This window comes from Sardina pilchardus, chromosome 8 (assembly GCF_963854185.1).
Source record: "Sardina pilchardus chromosome 8, fSarPil1.1, whole genome shotgun sequence".
Taxonomy (NCBI): Eukaryota; Metazoa; Chordata; class Actinopteri; order Clupeiformes; family Clupeidae; genus Sardina; species Sardina pilchardus.
The window spans coordinates 32,606,923-32,623,957 of NC_085001.1; the positions used below are offsets into that span (position 1 = coordinate 32,606,923).

Sequence of the window (17,035 nt, forward strand, 5' to 3'; positions counted from 1 at the left end):
CAAACTGATCAAGAGACAGGAGAATAATCTATGCTGCTCCACAATAGTGCAGATGCCTGTGTAAATGTATGGATGCCTTCGGTGAAGGAAAGAAACGGACAAATTCGAACGAAGTATGATATTGACTTCACGTCAAGTTAAAACTGAAGATGCACAATCGGTAAGCTCCAATAGAGCTGGACAGTCCCGCCTACAGCCGATTCCGGATGTAAGAATCCAATACAATTTCTCCATTGACAACTGGAGAATAAGCCATAACATCATACCCTTCCATGGTAGACTTAAAACCAGCTCTGGCGTGACTATGTGATTGTACCTGCTCATATTGATGTCAAAAGTTAATGGGGCATCAACCTTGTTTTGAGAAGAAAATATTTTATTCACAATTTAACAAGAGAGTACTACACTACTCCTACTCTTACTGTTCCTCCTTGCACAAAGGAGCAGATACGGGGTTAAGAACCTTCTACCACTCTGCCCTGCTCTCCTAGAGCAACCGCCTGTCTCTTGGAATCTCTTCCATGCTCTTGAGAATGCAGTGGGAGACACCGCAATCTTTTTGGCAATGAAAAGTATTAGGGGTGGCACGGTTTTTGAAAAATGCTCCGAACCGTGCGGTTCGCATGTCACGGTTCGGAGTGTGTGTTCGTCGTACGGTCCTACGGTTCAGGCTAGTTATGGCATGCGCAATTGATTCCCATATGTGACGACGTGTTTCCCTTACGTGCGAGAGTAGGAGTATGGCGTTTTGAGTGCTGCGCGCAAGGTTTTAGAAATGGCAAGTGCAAGAGATCATCCCTAGCGTGGTCAAACTGATGCACCTGACCCTGCTCGGGTGGAAGCATGTTCTTCCGCAACTGTAGACTATGCGTGCAACTTCACCAAACAGTAGAAGTAGACTCATTCTCCTTGCGCGTTCAATGGACACCCGCCCTCGACATGCACAGTAATCCAAATAGAACATTCACAATCGTGAACGCAATGTTATGTTGCTAAAATAACGACTAGTCTTCACTTCATGGATGCAGCAACGCACTTGTTTATTTTCTCCAAAACCTCACACAATTAGCGCGCACCTACGGTGGCCTTACAGTGTCAAAAGTGCAACGTAAAACAGGCATCCAAAGTAATAGAATTAGAACTGTAAAAGTATGTATGTATACTGTATTACATGAACACAACACGCAATGACGCACAGAAGACGATTAGCTAAATTACTGTTAAAAACGGTTAGCATCATTAGAAGGCTATTGCATTCAAGTTGACTGACCATCTCAATACCAATGTTTTCAACTCCAAAGCTTAAAAGGGCCTGTCCCAAGGAGAAAAAGTATTAGCTTACCTTGAAACGGGGAAACTGAACAGTCCAACCAGTAGGTTATGATGAGCTTAGCCTGCTACTTTGTTTACAATATTGTGAGGCTTCAGCCAGACAGCTGAATTTAAGAGGTGGAGTTATAATGAATAGTAGGCTATATAATCTGCATAAAGTTTGCTGTTATGAATATCAGACATGTCAGTATATAGAATGTATAAATAATTACATAATGTGTGTGTGTTTCAAATAAAGACAAGCTTTACATCTTGTTAAAAAATCATTCACACTATATGAAAGGAGAGCGATGAAAAGGCGATGCAATGAAAAATATGGGTGGACGACCTACATTTTGTGCTGGTGCACCATCCCTGCCAAATAAATTAAAAGATTGTTGAAATCATCAATGTCTTCCCTCTTGCTTTATCAAAATCTCAACTGAAGCTTAAAGTTTCCTGAGACAATAATGTGCTTTATGTGAAGTCAAATTCAGTTTGTGCATTATTACATGATAACTATTCTCTAAATACTCTAGCCTAATTGTGGATGATTAAGCTATATGCTGAAATATGTTTCTGGAGTGTTAAAGAGTAAAAGAAAAAATAACAACAAGAACCGTACCGAACCGAAAACCGTGACCCTAAACCGTGATACGAACCGAACCGTGGATTTTGTGAACCGTGCCACCCCTAAAAAGTATTGGTGTGCCATTCTGGAGGAGATGGACTACCCTGTGCAACCTCTGTAAGCTCCAGATACTGGCTTATGCTACCAGTAGTAACACTGACCCTATTCAAATGCAAAACTAGTGAAAAATCAGTCCAGAAGAATGAAGATTGAAAAATTACCAGATGCCACCACCTGTAAAGCCATTCCTGTTTTGGGGTTGTCTCACAGTTGGCCCTCTAGTACACCTGTAGCAAATTTCATTGACATCAAAGCAGGTCAACCTGATTCACCTCTGTTACCTAACTGGCCAGGTCAATATCTCACAAGTGTGACTGACTTGATGCTATACTCCTATGAACCAGTGTTCCCTTTATTTTTTTGAGCAGTGTATGTACACAGTCTTGTACCTTTGCCTTTTTTTAGTTTTTCTGATAGTTTTTTTTCTCGAAATGATGTGTTGTATAGGTATGAGTCACGCCGTAGTTGTTTAGCCTGGTCTAAAACTCTTTACATACGGATTGTTCCAGACGTCAATAGGAGAAATGAATGAGAAATTTACATCCGGAATCTAAGCTCTCTCGGAGGAGGGGCGGGACTGTCGAGCTCTATACTCAAAGTGGGTGATTCCAACGGGGTTTTCTCTATTTAACAATGTAGCCTCATGGATAAAGTAATGTTGTGAAATATGCCACAATGCACTGTAATGGGGAAAACATGAAGCTGTATCAGCTTATTAAGCTTACATTTAGAGTAACAAAATGGTGTCAAACTGTACATCTGTATTTCATATTTAAAGTACAATAACCTGGGGAATCTGTAGTGCAGTGGTAGTGTATGAAAGATACCATATACAGGCCCAGCACCCAAATGACTAATGTAAGGCCCCATAGGAAAACAACCAGTGATAAAGACTTTTATGGAACTGCAACTGTTGCTTTAGTCGTCACCCAGGTGTGTGAATATCAGTCAAAATCCTTGAAACAGATGCAGATGAATGTATTCTACTCACCTCTATCCTGGCCCATATCTGCATTATTGTGCATGACAAGTCTCCACTTCCACTGAATCCTACAAGACATGAAATTAGAAGTAGGGCACAGCGAGACTGTATTTCACTGTATACTCCACAGGTGATCATCTGGATCATCTGATCATCTCTCTGGATCATCTAATCATCTTTTGAAGTTACATGACTGGTTCGCTCATTAGCGTCTATGCTGTATGGCTATATGCCACATGAACGACCACATTGACTCTTGCATTGCATTGAACTCTTGGATTGTGTACCTTTAATGAATGAACCTCAAACCCGGACAGAGTTTTCAAAAAGGCTTTCATGTTTGCGGCACCTTCTTCTGGAACCTACAGACAACTCTCCAACTACAGTGTCTAATCTCCTTAAATTGTTATGTTAAAGCCATAGAATATGAGTTTGTCTATTCTTGTTTTTCAATTGGCACTTATTTGCATTGACATGCATTTGAGTTGTCTTGGCCTCTTTGTGTTTGTTTTGTGATTGTTAAATGCTTAATATAAAACCATTTTTTCTGCTATCTCAGAAAAATAAATAAAATATTTGTGATTCACGCATGAAACCCGGCCAATTGAAAGTGGTACCCACTGTAGTTTTGAAACCATCTAAAGAAAACTTCCTGTGGTATCCTGTGATTTAAGTGTCAAAAGCCTTGGATAAATCAATAAACAAAGCTGCACAATGTTTCTTACTGTCAACAACAGAGGCTATATCATTTACTACAGCAGTTGCTTCTGTAATTGTGCTGTGGCCAGCTCTGAACATAGAAGAACATGAATATAGAATATGATGACAAAAAGCAAGGAAGTTGGTAATTTACAAAGGATTCTAACATCTTTGCTAAACATGTGAGCTTGGAGATTGGCCTATAGTTATTCAAATCATTTGAATTACTTGAAGGTTATAATAACAAATAATAATATATAGTAACCAGATCTTCCCCAAAAACTAAATTTTGCTTCAACAGGTGAGTTGGGGATTCCATGCTTTATTGAAATATTATAAGTCTATTATAAAACTATTGTATACTAGGGACACATTTGTTCCAAGAGAGACAACAAAGGCACAGCACCGTCATCTGCAGGATACTTACGTTCTTCTATATCCTTCAGATACTCAAGAGATCTTGAGAAGGCTCCCCGTAGCTCATCCAGCTCTTTACTCCATTCTGTAAACATACAGTACATGTATAACTTCATTACTGTTCCAGTTCAAATTTAATTATATAGAATACAGCGGCCATTTAATGTACTTTATATGGTATGACACTAGATCAATCAATATATACCACATATAAAAACAATGTAAACAAAGGCAAAATAATGCTGATTAAGAAAAAAAAGACCAAAACATATATGTAAATAAAAATGTTAAAAAAGAATGAACTAAAAACATGAAATAAAGCTTCCGACCAGGCTTGGTTGGCAGCATAAGACACCATGGTGATATAGCGACGCTAAAACAGATCGTATGACAGCATACCCAGTGTTTCCCACACATAGACTAATTTGTGCGGTGCATCACAGATTCAACACCGGCTGCCACATATTGCGTTTCGTTATTAATTTATTTTTTAACGCTATTGAAAAAACGCATCGTATTCGCTGCATTCCCTTTTCCTCCATATGTCCTGTCTCTCTCTCTGTCTCTCTCTCATATTACATTCACTAGTGATGCTCCGATCGATCGGCCGATATTGGCTAAAAATGGCTTGATCGGTGAACCCCAAAAGCGCCGATCAAATAAGCCGATCATGTGACCTAAATTACTTGCGTGACTTTTTTCCACCGGCAGGCGTGGCGCACAGGCACACAACAGTAGCCTAGAGAGGAGCTTGCAGTGGCAACATGAGTGATGGCTCAGTGTAAAATTAACCATTTACAATGTAGCCTATGTTGTGCTGAAATCCCTCGAGGTGGAATCCACCAACGATATTTTAACACCACTAACAGACAACTGAATATGTCGGGTATGAGAAACTAAACCAGCCAACTTCCCCATCCTTCAATCAGCCGACTGTGAGTGATCCACTTCACGATAGGGATAGGCTAATAAGAGATGGAAAGACACCACGTTCAGAATTCATTTGCCTCTATTCGTTATGGAGGATAAAGTTACCCCAAAAGCCAATTTAGACGAAACTGGCTGCTGGCTTGGCATTTAGTATAGAAGATTTTTTCAGCCAGTTCACTTTTTGTAAATGTAAATGTAAATGTAAATCAGGAGGATTCTCGGCCAAATACACTTAGCCTGGCTCCGCATTCTTACGTACTTCCGCTCAATTTTCATTTCCCTTCAGTACGTCATCTGGGTCTACGGTATATTAGCGGATTTTCTCAAGACAAAAATGTGTAGGTCCAATCAGCGAACGGATTCAAGGAGTTGAAAAAGGCTAACTCAAGTAAACAATATTATATTCTAGCTGTCATTTTACACAGTTATATAGCGAGCTAGCGGACTACAACCTAACTCAAATATGAAAAGTCACAAACTCCAAACTATATTTACAATTTACTTAGGCTGTGTATGGAATACAACACCTCACCTTTACTGAAATCCACCCGTCTCCTCAGGTAGTCAAGGTATGTGTGCCAGATTTCAACATAATCAGCAGCCTGGACAAAACCAGCATGTAGGGACTTCTCAAAGGCATCTGCAGGATGACAACAATCCTTCATGTCAGTCTTTCATCAAAATTAAATCTTGGACGACAAGAAACTTTCTGCAATTAAACAGAATTTAAACAAAAAAGCAAAAGAGAAGTGATATCTTTTGGAGCACCAAGTGCTGTTTCTAAAGTTGGCAAAGCACTCTGGCTGCCAACCTGCATCTGGATGTAAAAAAACCCCACAGAGGTTTGGCTGGACAGCTTTCTAAATTTGAACAAACAGGTCAGCAGTGTTCTGAATGGGAGTTATTATCATCTAAGACATTTTAAGTTGAAACCACTTTTAACAGGTTCCAAGACATATCACCCCCATCCTTGCTCATTTCCATTGGCTACCCAATAAATTCAGAATATATTTCAAAATGTCACTTTTTTTCTCTTCACCATCTTATATTACTGATCTGCTTACTCCACATCTAGGTCACTCAGGTCATCATCCTAACACCTTTCAAAACTGAATTTATACCTCATCTTGTCTGAAAATATATTTTACAAATGTACGACTTAATAGGCTTTACAAAACCTACAGACAGTAATTCAGAAGAACGTGTACATTTTAAGCAGGTTCCTAAATGTGCCTCTCCTGTCCACAAACGTGTAATATTACGTAGGCAAAGGTGCCCCAGTGTGTGGTGATATTACACTTTTCTGGACCCTTTGTAAATTATATTTGATTAACATGTTTCATCTTCCTAGCTTGATGCTCTGATGTTTTACGGCAACTGTGTTTAGTTGACTCACTGATCAATGTTGAAACAATGCTTTATAAATGTTGAAAAAAACATTACCTAATAATTTTGTTGGACAACTTCACAGAATATAGCATGTCTACCTTATTAAAGGGTCACTGCACCCTAAAATAGGTTTTTTGAGCTGTTGATTGATTGAAAATACTCATAAGTGGTGAACTGTACTATTACCAGGGTTAATATTGACAAAAATCGTGTTTCTCGACAAAAGTAACATTTCGTCTGATTTTGTATTGGAGATATTGCTCTCCGCGCATACTACAGTTTGAGTCATGCCATGGCATGTTGGTCCAAAATACTATTGGAATGCTGACGTTGTCCTGCACTTCTAGTCCAACACTACGTCACCGGGTCGTTACAAATTAGGACTGAAACCCCCAACACCTGCTACCCTGATCAGCCTACCTGTGATAAGCCATTGCAGAGACGGTTTATAAAGCGAGACGACTCATATGAGGGTCAATTCTGGTTTCCCTGTGACGTAGTGCCACTCCCATTTAGGAGGCAAACGGGAGAAATAAACCTTATCTCTGATTATGACCATTCCCTTAGCCCTACATTCAGCAATGCAAGTAACGAACCCATATTCTACAAGGCACAAGTCTTTCTAACATTCACACATTGAAAACGCATTTTCCAGCGAGATAAATACATAGAAAAATAACTTTGTTCACGACCTGTCCCTCCTGACCTGACCTGTCTCCGCTAATTGCGCAGGCCACCTGTTATCAACAGCACACTGCTTCTGCTGCTTCTACACTGGTCTAAACCGATGATCTCGTCACTGATCACGCCCATTTAGGAGGCGGAAGTGGGCACCATTTAATTCCATTGAAAACCCCCTTTATGATTCATCTTAGTAACTATACGATCTTTGGCCATTGTCTGCAGCCCGTCTCGCCCATTTTGAAAGCCTTTTTCAGAAATGTGAAGTGGGTGGAGTTATGGGGTGAAGTAACTCTTTAAGAGCTGAGGAGAGAAAAAAATCCAACGATGCGATCATGTCTGCACGAGATAATGTCTTTTTTGTAGGCTCATTGAACTGGGCACTAACTTTTAAAGCAAAAAATGTTGCAAAATGTTGCAAAGTCTTCTGCGGACTGTGAAGGTGTTTACAGTGGCAATGTAGGATTAAGAAGAGGCTTGTAAATTGATAATAAATGTCTGCTCTCTTTCCACTAATAGAAATCCTTTTCAGCAAGGGTTCCAAAATACACCGTATGTTATTCTTAAGCCAGACTTTTCCTTTGACATTTGTGTACACCAGCTGAAAACTCCCAATTAATCAAGAGCTGAACTCACCGGCTACAGTGGAGTGATCCACTGTGTGCCTCTCCATGGCAAGCAGATGGTTTTTCCATAAGGTCATTGTCCAAGGGCAGTTTCTGACTGCTCTCTCATGGGCAGAAAGAACAACATCTTTCAACTTGAGGTGGCGGTCCTGAAAAATCAAGCAAGTCATCCGTACCTTTAGTATTCACTCACTCATAATTCCCATTTCTATTTGACACTAGGGCTGGGGGTAATTTTTAAAACGATTAATCGGGCGATTAATTATTTTATCGATTAGTCGACTAATCTAACGACTAATTGGACGATTAGTCTAACGATTATTTTTCTGTTGTTCGATTAATAAAAACCATAATGTATCTCAAATAAATACCAAAACATTCTTAATAATACAGTTTATTAAGCAAAAAAATCACCAGGACAAAAATATTTGCTTTGTCATGAACACACAATATTAATGTGCATTGGAACAACAGTTATGACAGTGGGACATTTTAAATCTACTCTTAAACTCATTGCAGTGCTAAGTAGGCTTGGCAACTATGAGAAAATAAAATACGGAACATTCAATGAGAAATTTGGGCTTCTCGACACAAATACACAGACCCGCTAGCCGCCATAGAGAAAAACAGTAATGTAGCCTCAAACTTCTTTTACTTGAGGCCCGGTTATGACAGACTTTGGGTTCATAGGGCCCACCTACACGTACCTCCACCCTATATCAAATCATCATTATGATTATCATTATCACAATTATTATGCTATATTGTTAGTGATGCACTTTGTGAAAACTATGCAGAGGCCTGCTTTACTAATGTAAGATAAATCTACAATAGTTAATTGCTTCTGCATGGTTGCATGAGAAATAGCCTACTTCTGAAAACAAAAATTATATGGGTGCTATTGATTTGGGATGTTTCCCTCATGCAAGCATCATAGCCTACTCTGGTAGGCAAATGGAGAAAACATATATGCTTTATAATGATATTTCATTTGAATGCCTGAATGTAATGATCCAGGAAACATAATACAGTAAATCACTAATCTGGAGATCTTTAAATGAAAGGCTTAAGCTACAATATTTTGACCATGTTATATTAAAATTTGACTAAACATTACTCAATGCTAAACAATGTAGACTATTGTACTGTCTCTGCTCTACTGTTTCTATGGAAGTTGCAAGAATCCACGTTGTTAAATGCCGTTAAATCATTAAATAGCTTTCCAACAGGTTGAAGCGGAGCTTTGCCAACAATGTTATTGTGCAGTTTCAGTTTCCGTTTCTGTCGTTCAAACGCGCACACGCATGCATTCAATGAACGCTCATACCACCATTGAGCATATTATACGGAACGGTTGGCAACCCTAGTGTTATGGCATGATTAGCTTATCTTGAGGGCTAACGTAGCTACTTTTAAAGTAACGTTAATGTCAAGTCCAACAATGCAACAATTCATGTTCTAAAGGCTTGTAGAGTACTACACATTGAAAATCTTTGGCAACATTAGTGCAACTCATACGAGCCCTAACACACTTGGATGTGATGTTAATTTAAATGTTCTCAATGCTCATAAAACATTTAGATAGGTCATTTGCTGGAACAATTGGGCCTAGTTTTTGGTCAACGTTTTCTCAATGGATTTCCTGGTTAGAACCCCTATTGGAACAGATTAAAACTTGGGACATGTTACATTTTGGCCAAAAATTCAATATGGCCTCGGTATCCCAAAATGGCAGTTTTTCCATCAATTTTGGCTGAACTGTAGGGTTATTGACATTGAAAACAATGTCAGATTATTAAAATGATGTAGTCCTCCATCAAGTACATATTTCAAACCCATTATAATTAATCTTCCCAATTTAGAATTTTGGAGTACACGCAAAACACGCGTCGTTGCGTCGCGTCAGGAAAATTCCTACAACACACTTTGCGACCCAAGGGCGCATCATGGCGTCCTTGCGTGGCCTTGCGTAGGGGGTTTGCGTTTGCGTTCCTTGCGTAGTCTATGAAACGGCCCTTACGCTTGACTCGTAAAGTACCTGAACATGAGTTCACTCTGCGTGCAGTTTGTTCGTGCCGGCCGGGTAAGTGGAGCTGTGTTATGCAGCCGTCAGCTAGCCATTCCAGCCAACAATAAATGCTAACAAATACAATACACAGCTGCCAGTGGCAAGCTAACATGAACTGCTAACCAAAAAAGCAAGAAAAAACTGCAGAGAGCTAGGATACTAGCCTAGAAATCTAGACGCGCCCTAGCGGCTAAAAATATTTTTGCCTAGCGGGATGGTCTAGGGTCGCACCGTTGAGGCCAAGCCTGCGCTACGCTCGAGTTCAGCCTAGCCAATCAGAACGCTCTATCTGTGAGCGGAGTCCTTGAGCCTGCCTTGGCTCACCTTCGGCTTCCGATAATAAGATGCCAGGGGGCTGGACCATGCGTCCTCGTTCGGCGAGTTGGGTTTGAGACCGTATCGCACAACCATAGAGAAAAACAAAAGATGGATGAGGCTAACGAAGCGTGCTCGTTTGAATCGGCTTTGGAAGAGTTAGACTTGGGCTTTTCTTTGAAGTTTGAGCAGAGAGAAGCACTCAAGTCATTCGTTTTAAATAAGGATCAAAGCGATATCGATGGCTTTGAGAAGAATGTATTTGCCGTTTTGCCGACCGGCTACGATTGGTCACAAATGCTGGCCTATTACGTGCTATTACGTGCAGAGGCAGTTTGAAAGACAACTGTTCATCCCACCCACAGGCTTCAACTCTGTGAATGGTCCGACCGGACCCCAGACTATACATTTCTGTGTAGTTTGGCTTGCCAGGCTACTAGGATACACTACACAAACGTGAAATTAAAGTAAGTATTCCCATACCTTCGACCACCTCAGGCGAGCAGTTTTTCAGGGCTTTTTTGGTTTGAGGAAGTGCAAACTGTTTGTTTTATTTCGTTCTTTTTTTTACTCACGTGTTCATGGCGATATTTCGACGCCTAAATATGACGTTGACCATATTTCAAAGTTGGTTAGTCGACGTCATCGACGTGTCGCTACAGGCCTATTTGACACAAAGGCGTATAAATACCCGTTCTCCCCTCATGTTGCTTTAATATAAGCAGTCCTCCTCAAAGGCAGTGGCCTCTTCCAAACAGACAGCAAGAAGATGAGGAGCAGTGTACTTTACTTTACTGCACTGACTAAACAACACAAAGAAATTATTGGACTTTTCATTTCACTCTCAGTTTGGTATGGTGTATTTAAGCAATAAGCCCCGAGAGGCCGTAGTTTACACTGATTTTAGACCAGCTAAGGGGCGTTGTTAGGCACAACGAGACGCAGCCACTCTAACTTTTGTGCAAGTTGTGATGGTGCATTACTATACTGTATAACGAAATGCGGTCAATGTGTGTGTTTATGTTGGATTTTACACCACATCGAACACGATTCAGTCAATCATAATCAAAGGACTGGAACTATCCATTTTAGAAATGTATGTACTATATGTATGCATGTAAGTATGTAGTATGGTGCTGAATGAGTCAACAGGTTAATCAAATGTGGTGGTTAAAATGGTGATTCTCTAACCAAGTAGGTAGTGTACTTCTCCCACAGATCTGGTACCAAGCAATTTTCCCCCAGAGCTCGCTCAAAAATGATCTGAACGCGGGCTGGATCTCCGTCCTTCACTTCATGGTCAATGTAAGACTGGTATTCTGCAAGCTTAGGAGTCTCGGCGAGCAGCTGAAACAAAACAAAAGCATGTAGACAATTAAAACACTATTCAGTCCGCACGCGCGCACACACACTGCACCCTTTGATCAATTTTAAGGAAAGAAAGAAAGAAAGAAAGAAAGAAAGAAAGAAAGAAAGAAAGAAAGAAAGAAAGAAAGAAAGAAAGAAAGAAAGAAAGAAAGAAAGAAAGAAAGAAAGAAAGAAAAATGTGTGCAGGAAAAACACTGACTTTAGCTTTGTGAGATGTTGAGCTTGTTTTTCTAGATCTCGACTTTGATTAACCAATGTGTTGTCAATGGCTGGCACATTTCCTTTTTGATCAGCTACAGTAGTGGCGCAAGACCAGGTTGGCAGTTTGGGCATGTGGATCAGATATATATGAACGAATATTTTGACAATAAATTCCAACTATCTTGATTTTGGCCTCTAGTCTTCTAGTCTCCTCTTCCAACTTCAGTGTGTGACCTCACAAATGTGTTTCTGGAGAAATGGTAAAAAAAAAAAAACACACTCCTAAACCTTGTGGAAAGCCTTCCCAGAGTAGTTGAAGCTGTTATAGCTGCAAAGAGTGGACCGACATCATATTGAATCCAATGGATTAAGAATAGGATGTCACTTAAATTAATTTGCCATTTCCTGCTTGGTCAGGTGGTGAGGCCCATTGGGCCCTCTAACGGCTGTAATGTTATTTATTCTGTTATTAACTCTTGAGAAGCACAATGGCTGTGTTTGGATGTTCAACAGGCTACTTAGACTTGATATTTAGGCAGTAACTTGTTGGCAATAACGTTAACACCAGCAGCATAGCCTGCGTGCCTGCCTGCTTTCAGCACGATTCATTAGGCAGAGCTAAGCGGGGGGGAGCTGAGTTAGTAGGCTAGTCCAGACTCTGACTAATATGGTATTGGGGAAATTGCAATAAATGAAGTGAAGAGAGTGTCTCACGCTGACAACGCAACAGTGTGTAGTTTATTCATTGATAAATAAAACCGTTGAAACAAAGATGATGCCGCCCGTGAAGTGATCAATTGACGTGTCGTGCGGAACGCATCTCAGATTGTAGCCTAACTAACTCACAACGCAGAATACACTTACCACAAGCATGTAGTTCAGTAAGGGGATACATCTGAGTAACAGTATGGTGAATTATGCCCATAGTATCAACTACAGTAGACTATACTACAGCCTAGCAGGGGTGTCCAAACTACGGTCCAACTGTGGCCCGCAAAGCACTTTAATGCGGCTTGCCGAGCATTCATTAGTTTATCATAGATCCGGCCCGCCACACACTATTTTTCCCAGCAACAACATTGTGGTTAACGTTACAGCAAACTGCTTTACACTCTTCTTAGAGAATGTTTGCAATGTCAATGTCAAAACAGCATGTGATTATACTTGTTGTAATCTCCATTGCAGCAGATCTAATTTATGTTATGTTACTTATTTGATTGGGAATGCGTTGAGCGCGCACAAAAGGGAGAGAGAGCGCCGCTGGATCCAGTTGGCTTGTCATTGTTGATTACTGATATCTCCTTTTTTATAAGAAACGTATAAAAGAATAAATGCGAAGACAACAGTAGTTCCACTCCTGACAATTTATAAACTGTGAGAGGGCATAGTCATAGCAGACACTGAGTGAAGCCGGCAAGAGCCTTAAAGTGACAGTGCACCACTTATAAATTAATTAAACAGCATTATATTAACCGTATTTAACAAAATTACTTTGTCATTATCATCATTAAAATAACATAACAATACCATACAAATGCTATCTGGCCTATGCTTAGAATGCTAAAAGGCTACATAGGCCTTAATGAGCTTCTAACAAAAGTAGGCTGATATTGATAAGCATATCTATATCTATGTCATGTTTTGGCCCTTCAGCTGAGTTAAAAAATAAAATGGACACAACAAAACAACGAAAATTGTATTAAAAAAAATAGTTGTTTAGATTAGTCGACTAATCGAAAAATTAGTCGAAAGATTAATCGTTAGAAAATTAGTTGTTAGTGGCAGCACTACAATAATCCCTTCACAATTTAGCATCAGCAGCATCTTGGCATCATGTTTGCCATTGTGTAAGTGCCATTCTTTCTGTTGCCAGTTGGCAGTGCTACGACAAATATGCATTGTGGACATGTGAATGTCATCATTACCATGGTATTCAATTACATGTGAAATTGAAAGCATTTCAAGTAAGTAATGCATGGTGAATTAGGACACATAATTGTTTATGTGGTGGGGTATTAAAAATCATAGTATAAAAAAAAACGTCACAATTTAGAATCAGGAGCATCTTAGCATCATATATTAGTCTGGTTTTCACCATACTAAGCTCAATCTTTTCAGATTGAACATTAGTCTGGGGAAGCTGTGCTTTGATTCTACTGCAAAAGAGGCGTGATCAATGTGCATCGTTCAAATGACTCCGTACGCAATTGCCACGAGCTGCTGCTTTCGTTTCGTTGCTGCTTAAATTGCTAAGTCACCGGCCAATAGCGTGCCAGGACTAGAGTATGGCCGTTTCTGAGGAATTAGACCTGCTGGTATCCAGCCTGAGCTGCCGGGCGAAATTCAAATTCCCCGGAAGTTCAGACAGGGTTCACCCAGCCCAATCATATATACCAACTTAGACATGAATCGGATCAATCGTCTAGGAAAAGTGTGTAAAAATGTATCATGTCCAAAATGCACAAAATCTCAATTTCCTCACTTCCTGTGGGCGTGGCTAATGGCATGTACATAATAGGGATGCACCGATCCGATATTTGGATCGGATATCGGCCCCGATATGAACAAAATAGCTGGATCGGGGATCTGAAAAAATTCATGGGCCGATCCGAATTTAATTTAGTTTAAAAAAAGGCTGAGCCATGACGCTCAACCATGCCATTTAGCGTCGCTGTAGCAGACAGCTCACTGCGGGTTAGAGTGTGTCATCACCTCACTGTGTGCTCTGAGTGTTTAAATTCACGGATGGGATAAATACAGATACCAAATGTATGTCACAGGATCAAAAGAATGTCTATACTAACCTCCATTCGTCATAGATTAATTACGATCTTCATGCGTTTTGTTGCATTTAGGCAACACGTTTAATGTGTAGTCAACGCAAAATAGGCTACTCAAACTAAACACATTGTCATTTTCATCTCATATCTGTATAAACTGTTCTTGGTATCAAGACATGCAAATGTTCAAATTGGCTGTTAAAAACTTCTCATTTATTAGATAAAACGTACAACTTCAAGTGCTGTTTACCACCATTCAAACTCCGTGTGAACTAATTAGTTTATCGTGGGGAAACTGCGGGACCGTACCACTATGAGTAAATAGAGGGGTTTCGCGGGTGACACCATTTTGGCAGGGATGTTTCAATGTATGTCACTAATATGGGATTTTTATCTGCAAAATTGTTTTGATGGGAGAAAATTATGCATTTGTTGAGTTTCATGTCAGCTAGTTAGATTTATTATTTAGTAATAACTGTAAACTTGAATTTGAATGCTGTTCCAAGTTGCTGCTGGTGCACAACTGTTTATTTTTAATATTAGTAATGTAATCAATAATGATGATAATAATAATAATAATAATAATAATAATAATACATTACCTTTATATCTAAGTGTTATTTTGTTAGATTTTTTCTTAGGAAAGTAATGTTTAGTTAGGGAAAGAATGTTTAAGTCAAGCCTGATGCTTTTAGTCTTTTCCACATGGTGAGGTATACAGTTTATTAATTAACAATGGTATCGGATCGGTATCGGATATCGACCGATACGCAGAGCCCAGGCATCGGTATCGGTATCGAGACTGAAAAAGTCGGATCGGTGCATCCCTAGTACATAACCTACCAAAGTTTGTGTGTGTAGTTGAAAATATATGCCAGCAACAAGTCGCAATAAAAGCCTTTATCCCTGTGTAGTTATTGTAATTGATGTGTATGGCAAATTTCAATCATAATTCATCATCTGCTAGTGCGCATAATCCCAATTATCTCACTTCCTGTTGGGCGTGGCTAATGGATTGTACTGCAAAAGTTGTTCATCTTGGGGAGATACACACACCTACCAAATTTGGTGTGTGTAGCTGAAAGTATATGCCAACCACGGGATGAGATACATAAGAGTGTGCTAGTCCCTGGGCCACACCCACCTGTGTACCAAATTGAGTTTTCGACTATGGGAACCACCTCAAAAAGGCAAAGTAAGGCCCAGAAGAAGAAGAAGAAGAAGAAGAGTTACAAAAACAACAGCGTTTCGCACCTCTCTGTCGGTGCTCGGGACCTACTCATGCATGCTCAATTACAGTGAAGGTAATCTGTCTAGTTACCAAAGCCTCCTCAAAAGGTTTGATGATCTCCATCTGCTGTAGAGACCTTTTGTAGCTCTGGGAGACCATTTTGGGCACAGCCCCTTCAGTCCATTCACTGTACTCTTCATACGTGGCGTCCATATCTGTGGAGCACATGACACCATTATGCTATCAGAATGATCTTTCAGCCAAGGTTCTTCGTCAAAGAGAAGCCAAAACGTCCAAATCATTTAAATCATATACATTTCACCATAGTTAGAGATTGGCATGGTGCTTTTCCCAGTAGGCCTATTAGCCTGTTTTACGCTCATTGACCTCAATGCAAACCAAACAGGCTAATAGGCCTACTGGAAAAAGCACCATGCCAATCTCTAGCTATGGTGAAGGGTATGTGATGATGTGGGGGTATTTTAATTCCAAAGGCCAAGGGAACTTTATCAGGATGCATAATATCCTGGATCCATGAAATAGCTGGCCTTTAAAAATAAAAATCTGCCTGCCCCTATGTTAACCCTATGTGTTAAATTCCCATAGGGTTACATAGGGGGTCAAATACTTTCTTCCCTTAGCATTTAAGGAAAACATTTTATTTATTTACGATACATTCTTCAATCACAAAGAAAATTGGTGTCCTTTTTAATTAAGGCATTAAGATCAATTGTCAAATGATGATTTTATATTCCTGTTTTAGCATGGTATCAAATAGATGTGCTCCACACTGTATCTGAAAGAGCACAGTTGAAAAGAACAAATACATTACCCATGAGAGGCACAGATAACTGGCGACGGAATAGTGAATGGATGCGTTCAAGCTGGGTATTGAGCAGCTCCTGTTGCTCAGGTGTCACAGCATCTCCAGGGACAGGCTGTGCAGAGATAAGGTGGGAAATGTGAAGTGAAAAGAACAAAGCTTACGTTTCAAAGTTATGTCAAACTATTATTGTTAACCATATATCAAAAATAATACAAGCACTTACAAATTAGTTCACTTACAGCCATTCATTTCTATTAAAGAGATATTCGCCTTATTCCATTTTAAAGCAACAGTAAAGCACGTTTCCTCTGTCACACACATGCCATTTGCTAATCCAGCAAACAACAATGTCCAAAGACAATGTAGAGCATGTTGCATAATTCTATGAAAGTATGATGTATTGTAGCAAGTCGAATTTGTAGCTTCTTATGTCTCAGATCCGGCCGCTACCCTTTTTCTTATGTCTCAGATCCGGCCGCTACCCTTTTTCCACCAACAGGGAACCGGCTGTTTCACTGTG

General features: G+C 39.9%; 1 protein-coding gene across 1 annotated transcript in view; it reads right to left on the reverse strand.

The window, feature by feature from the left end:
- Positions 1 to 17,035, reverse strand: part of sart3 (spliceosome associated factor 3, U4/U6 recycling protein) — a 62,233-nt gene that overhangs the window by 27,644 nt on the left and 17,554 nt on the right. The window contains exons 5-11 of the mRNA XM_062543668.1: positions 16,522 to 16,627; positions 15,780 to 15,904; positions 11,301 to 11,456; positions 7,737 to 7,875; positions 5,563 to 5,670; positions 4,111 to 4,185; positions 2,994 to 3,052 (exon numbers count right to left, since the gene is read on the reverse strand). Coding sequence (XP_062399652.1) covers positions 2,994 to 3,052; positions 4,111 to 4,185; positions 5,563 to 5,670; positions 7,737 to 7,875; positions 11,301 to 11,456; positions 15,780 to 15,904; positions 16,522 to 16,627 — 768 coding nt within the window. The remainder of the gene's footprint in view (positions 1 to 2,993; positions 3,053 to 4,110; positions 4,186 to 5,562; positions 5,671 to 7,736; positions 7,876 to 11,300; positions 11,457 to 15,779; positions 15,905 to 16,521; positions 16,628 to 17,035) is intronic.